Source organism: Piliocolobus tephrosceles, chromosome 10 (assembly GCF_002776525.5).
Source record: "Piliocolobus tephrosceles isolate RC106 chromosome 10, ASM277652v3, whole genome shotgun sequence".
In the NCBI taxonomy this organism is placed as follows: Eukaryota; Metazoa; Chordata; class Mammalia; order Primates; family Cercopithecidae; genus Piliocolobus; species Piliocolobus tephrosceles.
In genome coordinates, this window is record NC_045443.1 from 128497669 (window position 1) to 128510386 (window position 12718).

At 47.4% G+C, this 12718-nt stretch overlaps 1 protein-coding gene across 1 annotated transcript; it reads left to right on the plus strand.

The window, feature by feature from the left end:
- Positions 1-2138: 2138 nt before the first annotated feature.
- Positions 2139-8168, plus strand: RAN (RAN, member RAS oncogene family). Its single transcript, XM_023187244.2, has 7 exons — positions 2139-2271; positions 2735-2780; positions 2986-3070; positions 3153-3278; positions 5029-5216; positions 6101-6271; positions 6370-8168. Exons 2-7 carry the CDS (start codon positions 2745-2747, stop codon positions 6412-6414), a joined length of 651 nt encoding a protein of 216 aa, XP_023043012.1. The 5' UTR covers positions 2139-2271; positions 2735-2744; the 3' UTR covers positions 6415-8168.
- The last annotated feature ends 4550 nt before the right edge of the window (positions 8169-12718 follow it).

Consider the following 12718-nt stretch of genomic DNA (forward strand, 5'->3'; position numbering starts at 1 on the left):
CCGATTACCTATTCCAATATAATGAAACCCCGTCTCTACTAAAAATAAAAAAATAAAATAAAATAAATTAGCCGGCTGTGATGGCGCATGCCTGTAATGCCAGCTACTCAACAAGCTGAGGCAGGAGAATCGCTTGAACCTGGGAGGCGGAAGTTGCAGTGAGCCGAGATCACACCACTGCACTCCAGCCTGAGCGACAGAGTGAGGCTCTGTCTCAAAAAAAAAAAAAAAAAAGAAAGAAAAATAAAAAACAAAAGAAATAGAACATTGCAAGTAAAGTTAAAGTCTTCTTTGACTCCTCAGTTCCATCACACTCCTTTCTACCCTTTTTTGAAGCAATAACCATCAGGATATGGTATGTATATCCTTGCAATAAAAAAAAAAACATATATCCAATAGCCAATATGCTTTTATGTGTATTTGTAAGAAACTTACATAAATGACATTATACTATATATAAAATCCCTCTAGATAAAGTTACATCTAGTGTTAGGCTTTATGTAATAATTTTGAAAACAGGGTCTTACTCTGTCTCCCAGGCTGGGAGCTCCTGGGTTTAAGGAATCCTCCTACCTCGGGCTCCCAAAGTGCTGGGATTACAGGTGGCCTAGACTTTATAAAGCTATTATCACCTCTTTCTTCTTTTCTCAACATTATCCTTTTGACGTCTATCTAAACCTGTTGAAACAGATCACCGTCAATCCTTTTAAATGTTATACAGCATTAAATGTTGGGCACATGTGGGAGGCATGAGTTTAACTCTCAGGCCTCTCCCTAGAAATGGAAATCCAGGGTCACAAGCAATGGGCATTCCCGTTTTACTGTTAGATTCGATTCTGCTCTCCCGCCAGCAGCGTCTGAGAGGTGCTTGGCGTTCCCCTGCGCGTTCTGGGGGAGCTCGGACTTGCGTTCCCAGCAGGCAGGTTCTCGCCCGTGTTATCACCAGTTTGCGTCACTGGGGTTCCCAGCGGACTCGCCTGCAAGTGTGCTCAGGCCTGCAGGGCGGACTCCTCGGTTACCGGGGCTCTTTCACCATGCTGGACTCTTCTAAGGCGCTTGACTGCGCTGATTTGAGCCTTTATCCGTCTGCATGTCGGCAGGGGCGCCCAGGAAGTCGGGGTCGCTCTAGCTCAACCTTGTTTGGACTCCTAACAGCTTCAGGCCAACACGGGGCTGGGAAGCTGAGCACTTACTCCATCCCCGTTCGTAACTAGGGCTGGAAGACGCGCCCAGACTGCAAACAAAATTTCATCATTTTGTTTGTAGGACGCAGAGGCCAAGGCTGCCAACCTATGAAACGCTTTGAGAAGCTGGGCGCTTTGGGAGGCCGAGGCGGGTGGATCCCCTGAAGCCAGCCTGGGAGACATAGTGAGATCCTGTCTCTAAAAATTAAAAAAAAAAAAAAAAATTACCCCGGATGTGGTGCGCGCCTGTAGTCCCAGTTAATTGGGAGGCTGAGGCGGGAGGATCGTTCGAGCCTGGGCGTTCGAGACCAGCCTGGGCAACATAGCGAGACTTCGTCTCTTAAAAAAAATAAGTAGTCGTTTTTCGGGGTGGGCGCATCCCTCTCTGGTTCCTCGCTCTCCAATTGGCCCTGGTCCTGGGGGCGTGAAGGCTACGATCTGGAAAGACAGAGCCGCGGGCTGACTCTGGAGGCCCAGCCTAGGATCCCTTCATTCATTCATCCGTTCTGTCACTCACCCGTCCTGCGCGCACGCGAGCGCCACCCTAAGCCCCAGGACCCCAAGAACCCTCACCCCACGGGGCACATACAAGGACAGGCTGGCCAGCGCCTGGAAGCCGCGTGCCTGACCGCGTCTGCCCGAGCGAGTACCGCCTCCCACCAAGAGGCAGCACCGCCGCAACGGTCCGGCCGCGCCTAACGTCTCCCGCCTAGGGGCGCGCCGTCTCCTTTTCGGCGCATGCGCGCCCGGGAGCCCGCCCTGGGCGTCGGCGCACGTGGTCCCATGGGCCGGCATGCGTGCGCGCTCCCGGCTCGCCCTCCCACGCGGTCCATCGCGCCTCCCGCCCCACCCTAAGCGCAGCGCCGGCCGGAGCGGCCGACTGAACCAGGTTGCGTGCGTGCGTGCGCGCGCGCACGCGCGGGCCACGTGGGCGGGCGCCGTGCCGTTGCCCCGCCCCTTGTCAACCCCGCCCCCACCGGCCCCGCCCCTGCCCGCGCGCCGGCGTCGGCTGCGTCTCCGGCGTTTGAATTGCGCTTCCGCCATCTTTCCAGCCTCAGTCGGACGGGCGCGGAGACGCTTCTGGAAGGTAGTGAGACGCGGCGGACCGGGCAGGGCAGGGCCGGGCGGGGACAGGGGCGGCGGCGGCGGGATAGGGGCTGGAGCCGGGGTCAGGGCCGGGGCAGGTGGCGGGCCCAGGGACAGCGGACGGCTGTGAGTAGGTGGGTGGCGCGGGCCCGGCCGAGCCGGGGCAGGAGACGGGCATGGGGTCGGCGCCCGCCCCCGCGAACCCCCATTTCATCCTCCGCTCTCATTCCCGTCGGATCTCAGTCCCGTCCCTATCCCGACTCTTCCGTCCGTCGTTCCCCGCGCCCCGCCGCCCCGGATGCCGGCCCCGCCCGCCGCCTTCCCGCTCCCAGGCCCGGCCGCCATGGCGCCGCGGGCGGGAGGCCTTTGTGGGGCGGGCACGTGGGGCGCTGGGGGCGCGGGAGCGGGGCCGCCATGGGCTGCGGGGCCGCGCGAGCGCTCGCCTCCGTCCTCTGCCTCCGCAGGAACGCCGCGATGGCTGCGCAGGGAGAGCCCCAGGTCCAGTTCAAAGTAGGTAACCCTGCGGGGCGGGAGGCGGCCGAGTCCGACCGCGTGCGACTCGCGGGTCCCTCCTCCCGGGCCCACGATGGCTGTAACGGGGCCTCGCATCCATATTCTTTGTTTTAAGTGAGCCTGTGATGGTTAAAGTTCCGTGACTCTGGGATCTTGAGAGGTGAAGTGTTTTGGGTTTACTTCCAAATGTGTTCTCCAACAGCTTGTATTGGTTGGTGATGGTGGTACTGGAAAAACGACCTTCGTGAAACGTCATTTGACTGGTGAATTTGAGAAGAAGTATGTAGGTATGTGCAGGAAAACCTTGCTTGTGGAAATACGTGAGAAATGGGTAAATTCATCCACTCAATCACGTCGTTTCCGTTTTAGCCACCTTGGGTGTTGAGGTTCATCCCCTAGTGTTCCACACCAACAGAGGACCTATTAAATTCAATGTATGGGACACAGCCGGCCAAGAGAAATTCGGCGGACTGAGAGATGGCTATTATATCCAAGGTAGGCATTTGTAACTTGCTGAACAGTTTTTGAGAGGTTTTGTGTACTTCAGTTTTCAAGGTTATAGAAAATCAGGTCTGTTCCAACAAATAGTGCTTAATACTGTAATGGGAATTGTGTCATTTCTGGGTTAAAGACATGTGGACTTCAGGGAGTTGACCACCATTTTGGTGGCAGAGGAGAAAATTTTATGAAAGTTGCATGCTGTGTCATGCTAGGCATGGTTTAGAAAAACCTGTGACTTACACTGGAACTTATAAGTCATATTTAAAACAATAATAACAGGCTGTTACAGCAGTTTCAGTATTTGAAAACTTAGGTTCTTGTATGTATTTTGGTGTGGCGATCAATGAATGTTTCTACTCCATTACAAAACAACACCAGATACTAGACCAGAGGAGATAGGAGATCTTAACACGTGTTATACAAGACTAGCCGATTTCTTGTTAAATTGTTTGTGATAAGTTGTGCAGAGTATTTTTCTCAAATAGTTTGATTTAAAAATTGCAAGGAAAATGTTCATTGTACCAAAGAGAGAGGAATAAACAAAATACTCATCTCTCCTGGAACCTCACGTTGCTAATAACACATTATCTGGAATCATTCCATGCCTTTTGCTTTCCTTGAACGTGTACAAATAAACACAAGAATTTCTCCCCCAAAAAATCCTTTAACCAAAAAGTTGTGGTTTCTTGCCTTATTAACTGTACCATAGTTATTCCTGCAGGTGAATATATAGACTTTATCTGGGTTATTTATTTATTTATTTATTTATTTAATTTTTTTTTGAGACAGGGTCTCGTTCTGTTGCCTAATCTGGAGTGCAGCTTCCGCCTCCTAAGCCTCAGCCTCCTGAGTAGCTGGGACTACAGGCACGTGCCACTATGCCTGACTAATTTTTGTATTTTTTTTTGTAGGGATGGGGATTCACCATGTTGCCCATGCTGGTCTAGAACTCGTGAGCTCAGGTGATCCACCCACCTCAGCCTCTCAGAGTGCTGGGATTACAGGCATGAGCCACATCGCTTGGCCTATCTGGAGTTTTTAAGACAGAAACGATATTTCCTAGTATAGTCGGCCATTTAAAGACCTTCTGAAGAACATATTTCCAGACCCTACCCTCAGAATATGGCAGCTTGGTTCTCCAGAACCTCACTTGGCATTAAGTACTTCAGATAGTGTTTTTGGGATGAGGGGAGTATTAATGGTGAAGTTTATCAGGGAGATTTGATAGGGTCAGCTCATCTTTCTTAGGAAGAGTTCTGTGTTAATGTTCTTAGAATTGAAAGAGATTTTGTAAAAAGCGAAAGATTCTGGCCGGGCGCGGTGGCTCAAGCCTCTAATCCCAGCACTTTGGGAGGCCGAGACGGGCGGATCACAAGGTCAGGAGATCGAGACCATCCTGGCTAACACGGTGAAACCCCCGTCTCTACTAAAAAATACAAAAAACTAGCCGGGTGAGGTGGCGGGCACCTGTGGTCCCAGCTACTCGGGAGGCTGAGGCAGGAGAATGGCATAAACCCGGGAGGCGGAGCTTGCAGTGAGCTGAGGTCCGGCCACTGCACTCCAGCCTGGGCGACAGAGCGAGACTCCGTCTCAAAAAAAAAGAGATTTTGAAAGTGAGAGGAGAGATCTAGGTGCCTCGTTGAGGTCTAAGACTATAACTAGTTGAATCCTAGTCTGCGGTTCTTAGCATTCTTCACTTGTGTGGTAAACTGAGTGTACTAATGACCACAACTGTTTCTTTCAGCCCAGTGTGCCATCATAATGTTTGACGTAACATCGAGAGTTACTTACAAGAATGTGCCTAACTGGCATAGAGATCTGGTACGAGTGTGTGAAAATATCCCCATTGTGTTGTGTGGCAACAAAGTGGATATTAAGGACAGGAAAGTGAAGGCGAAATCCATTGTCTTCCACCGAAAGAAGAATCTTCAGGTGTGTAAAATTAAAACTTCCTGAGTTATTTCTCTTAGCGGAGATTATATGTAAGACCATGAAATTGACCAGTGTCTATTATATATGTAAATGATTTTTTTCTTCTCCCAAGATGGAGTCCCGCTCTGTCCCCCAGGCTGGAGTGCAGTGACGCAATCTGGGCTCGCTGCGACCTCCGCCTCCTGGGTTCAAGCAGTTCTCCTGTGTCAGCTCCCCTAGTAGCTGGATTAAAGGCATGTACCACCACACCTGGCTAATTTTTGTACTTTTTTGTAGTAGAGATGGGGTTTCACTGTGTTGGTCAGGCTGATCTCCAACTCCTGACCTTAAGTGATCCACTTGCCTCAGCCTCCTGAAGTGCTGGGATTACAGGCGTGAGCCACTGTGCCGGCCGGAAATAATTTTGTCTTTTTTATACTATTGTTGTTAAAGAATGATAGAGATGGGGTTTCACTTTGTCTGGGTTGGTCAACTGAAATATGTGTGTGTATTTATATATTCTTTGTTTTTTGAGACAGGGTCTTGCCCTGTTGCCCTGACGGGAGTGCAGTGTCATGAACATAGCTCACTGCAGCCTTGAACTCCTGAGCTCAAGCAGTCCTCCCACTTCAGCCTTCTGAGTAGCTGGAACCACAGGCACTCAAGACCATGCCCACCTAATTTGTTTTTTTGTAGAGATGGGGTCTTGCTCTGTTGCCCAGGCCTGATCTTGTACTACTGGCCTCAGGCAGTCCTCCCACCTTAGCGCCCCCCAAAGTGCTGGGATTACAGGCATGAGCCACCATGCCTTGCCAAGAATCTTAACATTTTCTTATCTTGCAATGTCCTAGAAAAATCGTCATCTTAATGAATTTTAAAAAGTAAAATTACTTTCTTTTAAACAGTACTACGACATTTCTGCCAAAAGTAACTACAACTTTGAAAAGCCCTTCCTCTGGCTTGCTAGGAAGCTCATTGGAGACCCTAACTTGGAATTTGTTGCCATGCCTGCGCTTGCCCCACCGGAAGTTGTCATGGACCCAGCTTTGGCAGCACAGTATGAGCACGACTTAGAGGTATTGTGGCCACTTTGCTGTCTAGGCTATTACGTTTGGCTTGTATATTCCTGGCAGTTTTGATCTGGAGTGTTAACATTTTTCATCTCTTCGTCTAGGTTGCTCAGACAACTGCTCTTCCGGATGAGGATGATGACCTGTGAGAATGGAGCTGGAGCCCAGCGTCAGAAGTCTAGTTTTATAGGCAGCTGTCCTGTGATGTCAGCGGTGCAGCGTGTGTGCCACCTCATTATTATCTAGCTAAGCGGAACATGTGCTTCATCTGTGGGATGCTGAAGGAGATGAGTGGGCTTCGGAGTGAATGTGGCAGTTTAAAAAATACCTTCATTGTTTGGACCTGCATATTCAGCTGTTTTGGAACGCAGTTGATTCCTTGAGTTTCAAATATAAGACTGCTACAGTCACATCACAATATTCAGTGGTGAAATCTTGTTTGTTACTGTCATTCCCATTCCTTTTCGTTTAGAATCAGAATAAAGTTGTATTTCAAATATCTAAGCAAGTGAACTCATCCCTTGTTTATAAATAGCATTTGGAAACCGCTAAAGTAGGGAAATTATATGCCATGTTAATATTTGAATTGCCTTGCTATTATCGCTTAATTTGAAATCTATTGGGTTAAATTCTCCCTATGTCTACTTTTTATTTTTGTACATTTGAGCCATGTCACACAAACTGATTATGGCAGGTCAGCAGTATTCTATTTGGTTAGAAGGGTCACATGGTGTAAATATTAGTGCAGTTAAGCTAAAGCAATGTTTGCTCCACCTTCATTTTGGCTAGGTAGGGTCACCTAGGGAAGAACTTGCTCAAAATTTGTGACCTGTCAGAATAAAAATAATGTGGTTTGTATATATCAAATAGATATTTTAAGGGTAACACTTTTGTTTTATGGCAAAAGTAATCATGTTTTAATGTAGAACTTCAAATAGGATGGAGTATCAGTGGATGGCAGGAGCTTGGGAATTCTTGCTGTTAAAAATAAGTACAAATTTTGCACTTTTTGTTTGAATGTTAGACGCTTAGTGTAAAGTTGATACACAAGGAAAATGGTCCATGTTTACCCACGGTTTTCAGGTACTCCCGGACTTTAAAGATATCTTGGACATTTTAAGTTCTTAAGCAGTACACACTATACTGTTTGATTTTTTTTTTTTTTCCTCAGGATTTTTTTGTAGGGCAGCACAGCAGAGCAGGATATGGATGAAATACTAGGAATACGCATAGTGGGGCAGTGTGGGGGCTTCTCAGCAATGGAGAACAGTTGGTGAAACCTTTATTTTTATCAAACTAAGCATTTAATTTATCTTGTATATTTTCCACATTTAAAAATGAATTAGGTCTCTATCCTAATTAGGATTTGATCCCATCAACACTATTCTTGTAGCAGTTAGCGATCTTAAGAGCTGTTTTTTTTCATACAATTACTATAGTCCAGTTTACCAAAGTTTTCTTTAGATGTCTGATTATCTTGAGATGATTACTTACCTTAAAAGGTATAGAAAGGATCACTTACATATATGGAAAAATGAAATAAGGGTGAAGCTGAATAAAATTCTACTTACTGTATTAACTGGCAACAGTTGAGTTTCTTAAGATCTGAATTGCTGTGTATGTTACGCTGTATTCAGAACCAGTTTCTAACCAGCCTGTGAGATGGGAAGTTTTTTTCCCATAATTGGGATGAAACCTTTCATTCAGATATTTTGAATTGAAGGTGTATGTGTTGTTTGTAACCTTGTGTAGATTGCAAGTGGTGTTGACATTCTGGATCTTCTATGTAACAGTTGAAATTTGGAAGTGACGTCGCTTACCTGTCTAACATGGTGTGGGAGAGAATTTACAAGTCATTTATTGAATAATTGTTGCAAAATATATTGCTTCGACTTTGCCTGGATTTTTTGAATCATCTGTAGTATTTGCTTTAGGAAATACTGACTAGTTAGCAGAGATTATTATCTTTTATGTGGGGGGTGGGGAAGGGGTCAGTTCTCTCCAGTTTGTACATATGGGAAAAGTTGGCTCTCCATTTTTTGAAATCTAATGAAAGCCTTATACAAAGTTACTGCAAACTAGTAATAGCTTATTCGAGCAAAGTCATTAAGAAAAAGCATAGTTAACGCATGGGTCTTGTGTGGATATAATGTGAAACATTGGTAAATTAGCGGATAAAATGTTGGAGAGCAGTTTCAATTTGTGTGAGAGCCAGTTTTTTTAAGAAAACCCATATAGAATTTTTTTTTTTTTTTTAATCATAAAATGTCTACAAAAGATGAGACTCCAAAATAACCTCCAAAGAGGACTGGTTTCCTGGCTAACTGTTCACCTGAAGGAACTCAAGTACAGAGAATTTCTGGTTTCTTCTGCAAAAACATCAGGAACACAAAAAATTACCCGCTGAGCAAATGGGGCGAGGGTTAGATTCAGCTTTTCTTGCCCGCAAAGTGACACATCATGTATGATGTTTTCTGCCACGTTGGGGCTGTGCAGGGCTATCCTGCCCAGCAGGAAAACGTGAGACTAAGCTCTCCCTGTGTGGGGCAGAGCTTGTAGTAGGACAGCAGCCACCCTGACTCCCTGCAGCACCTTTTACCCTTGAAGCCGAGGGCATGTTGGGGAGAAACCGCACCTAACCACGGAAACTTTCAGCTAAGGGGTCAGAGTCCTATTCAAAAAACATCTGATGCATCCCTCCTGCTCCACATTTCCTACAAGGTCTTGCAAGGTCTGGTCACACATGCATCCTGAGATCACACACCTGTGTGCGTACTGCTTTTCGGAACTCCCCCTTACCTCTCCTGAAGTCAGTCCTACCGTCAGCTTTACCTCCTTTAGAATTCACTCAAGGGTTTTTACCTTAAGTGAGTCAGATGTCCGACTACAGACATCACAGATTGCCCTCGGCCCTAGTCAGCATGGCAAATTTGCGATTGCAACTTTCCCTTCCTAGTCTAATTGCCACGAGGGCAAGGGCCATGTCACTGCTTTTTCATGTCCCTGGTGTTTACTAAATGTTCTATGGGAACCTGGAGGAACAGAGAACTTGGCGGTTAGAGAGAGGGTGGAACTGATGGAGGTGGGTGGAGAGGAGCCGGGAGAACTTTATACATCATTAGGTCTGACTATTCTGAAGTCATGCTGGTATTTCCTTCCTGAGGTTTGTAGCTTATACTCTCTTTTTAATTTTTTAGATTAATTTATTTTATTTATTTACTTTTTTAGAGTCTCTCCCTGTCTCCCAGGCTGGAGTGCAGTGGTGCAATCTCGGCTTACTGCAACCTCTGCCTCCCGGGTTCAGGCGTTTCTCATGCCTCAGTCTTCTGGGTAGCTGGGACAGGCATGCGCGTACACTGTCTTTTATCCCTTTATTCTGGCTTGTTTCTTTAGTGTACAGGAGTAGAGAGAGTCAGTGTGGACAGTCGGGAAGCTTGCGGGATGGAACTCAGTTAAAATGGTGCCATCAGCAGGTGTTGGGGCTGTGAGGCTTGAAGTTTAGTCACAGGCATTGGAAGAGGCACCTTGGATTTAGTTGGTTTTCAGTTCCCTACCTTGAAGAAGCAAAATAGAAACCATTTTGTATACATTGGCCTTTGGTAATGTGGACAGTTCAGTCCTTCTGTCAAGTCAGCTGTGCTCAGAGATAGACTGTGCAACGCTGCAGTGGCTTCGCTCATGACGCCTTCCCCTGGGGAGACAGGCAGTCGGGTTCCCTGGGATGAGGCTGAGCGCTGCAGTGAGTGGAAGGACCGACAGCAGGATGAGGCTTTGGGAGCATCGCAGGGGCCCGGTCTGAGGTCTGAGAAGGATGGCAGTGGAGTCCAGGAGAGTCCCTGAGGGAGAAGCCCCCCTGGCGAGCAGGAGGGAAGGTGGGGTGCACAGGTGGAGGCTCTCAAGCAGGTGTGTGGGTTTTTTATAAGCCGGTTTACAGTTTGGCATTTAGAACACAATGGGACGCCACAGAAGGCTCAAGCGTCATAAGATTTTGGCAACAGGACTGGATGCCCAGGGTCCAGGGGCAGCCAGCCTTGCCCCCGCCAAGCCTATGCTCCAGGAAAGGAAGGGTCGCACCGTGGCCACCACAAAGCCTCGTTGTCCAACCCCTCAGCGTACTCATCCCTTGAGTGAGCAGCCACTGCTAACGCCAGGCGCTGGCCCCACCCATGCAGGTGGGCTTCTTAACGAGGCAGGAGAAAAGGACCGGGGGCTTCTCCAATAGTAAGTGTGAGGTGTGAGCTGCAGTGCCTAAAGCCACCAATACCTGTGGTCAAGGTCAGTTTCTGGTGACAAAACTATGGATCAGGCAGGGGGTCGAGTGGCTGTGACAAGGTAGCAGCACTGTGACTGCCCCCCAGGCAGCATGAAGGATGGGAACTGAATTGCTAGGAAGCGCAGCTGGAAGCCATGGGCAGGGGAGCCGGGTGGGGCAGAGCTGCAGGTCTTGGGGAGAAGGATTTGCTTGTTGCTTCTTCCCTCCCTTGATGTCCGACCTTCTTTGCCCCCACCAAGGGAAGAAGTCATACAGGCTGGGTATTGACAGTGTGGGGATTGGAGCAGTTGAAACAGACACAGTTGGCACAGTTCCCCCCACTAGAGGTAACTTGTTGACATTTTGTCATATATCCTTTCAAATGTTTTCTAAAAAGAGGGGATTATACTATCATGCAGTTTCCTAACAATTTTTCACTTTTTGTGATGGGCTTTTCTATGTCAGTGAGTTTCACAGCACTGTTCACAATTATCTAGTGATCCAGAGCACAGCCAGGCCGTCATTTAGTGTGACTGCCTCTGTGGTTCTTGTCAGACTGCGTTGCTGTCTAGTCCCACTCGTCTGCATGCCGCTTAGCAGACTGGGTTTAACTCTTGAAGGGAAGTTTATTTCCAGATGTGTAGACCATCCGTGGTCTTTTTCTTCCACATGCTTCTCAGGCTGTTGTGTTTGTTACTTTTTTTTTTTTTTTTTCTCCTTTGAGTCAGAGTCACCCTCTGTCACCCAGGCTGGAGTGCAGTGGTGGGATCTTGGCCCACTGCAGCCTCAACCTCCCAGCCTCAAGCCATCCTCCCACCTCAGCCTCTTGAGTAGCTGGGACTAGAGGTGTGCGCCACCACACCCAGCTAATTTTAATTTTTTTTTGCAGAGACTGGGTTTCACCATGTTGCCCAGGCTGGTCTTGACCTCCTGGGCTCAAGCAATCCTCCCACCTCAGCCTCCCAAAGTGCTGGGATTACAGACGTGAGCCACTGTGCTGGCCACATGTTTGTTACTTTAAACTTCTGAGGGTGTGTCCTGCTTTATAAACTCCTAATAGATGGAAAACCAAACTTACTTTGAAATTAAACTCTCTGGGTGTGTGTGTGTGTGTCTGTGTGTGTGTCTTTGTGTATCTGTGTGTCTCTGTGTGTCTGTGTGTGTCTCTGGGTGTGTGTGTATGTGTCTCTGGGTATGTCTGTGTGTATGTGTGTGTATGTGTGTCTCTGGGTATGTGTGTGTCTCTAGGTGTATGTGTGTGTCTGTGTGTGTCTGTGTATCTGTGTGTCTCTCTTTGTGTCTCTGGGTGTGTGTGTGTGTCAATGTGTGTATGTGTCTGTGTGTGTCTCTGCGGGGGTGTGTGTGTGTCTATGTGTGTGTCTCTGTGCATTTCAGTTTGTGTGTTTGTTGATTTTCACCATGTGAGCTTCCACTTTGCATTCCCAGCGTTGGACATGGGCGAGAGGCAGAAGTCCTAACATGCTGAATTACACACATTTTCTTACATAGTTCCCTTCATGCGATTTATTCTATAAATTCACATTTGTGGTCATGCCCAGTGGCTCACGCCTGTAATCCCAGCACTTTCGGAGGCTGAGGCAGGAGGATTACTTGAACCTAGGAGTTTGAGACCAGCCTGGGCAACGTAATGAGACCCCATTTCTAATTTTTTAGAAGTAAAAAAAATATTTTTATTGAAAAAATTCACACTTAAGTTTTCAGAGATGTTCAAGGTCAGTGTCTGCTCTTACCCCTTCTCACATATTCATATTCTGTGATGCTCCAATTTGGAGCTCAGAAAATATTGATTGACAATATTGATTTGCACTTATAAGAACAAAATCTGGGGGAAAATAGTGTTAGCCAAAGGAAAATGTCATAACGAGGAGGAAACTGAAAGCTTAAATTGCAGAAATAAAAAGCACATAATGGTCCAGATCCCAGGAGGCCCAAATATGAGAATACATTAGAGATCAATTGATTAGAGATGGGGTCTCACTTTGTCGTCCAGGCTGGAGTGCCATGGCATCGTGATCATAGTTCACTGCAGTCTCAACTTCCTGGGCTCAAACCATCCTCCAGCCTCCCAAGTAACTGGGACTACAGGCATGCACTGGCACACCTGTCTTTCTTGCTTTCCTTTTTATAAGGATTTCTCACCTCTAGGTGCTCCTGAGAACAGCTCCTCCGTCTGTGGATCC

Bases quoted from the DNA above. Each gene is read 5' to 3' on its own strand.
- RAN (XM_023187244.2), top strand. From the start codon at position 2,745: ATGGCTGCGCAGGGAGAGCCCCAGGTCCAGTTCAAA. The intron at 3,279-5,028 runs GTAGGCATTTGT...TGTTTCTTTCAG, and splicing joins AGATGGCTATTATATCCAAG to CCCAGTGTGCCATCATAATG. The intron at 5,217-6,100 runs GTGTGTAAAATT...TCTTTTAAACAG, and splicing joins ACCGAAAGAAGAATCTTCAG to TACTACGACATTTCTGCCAA.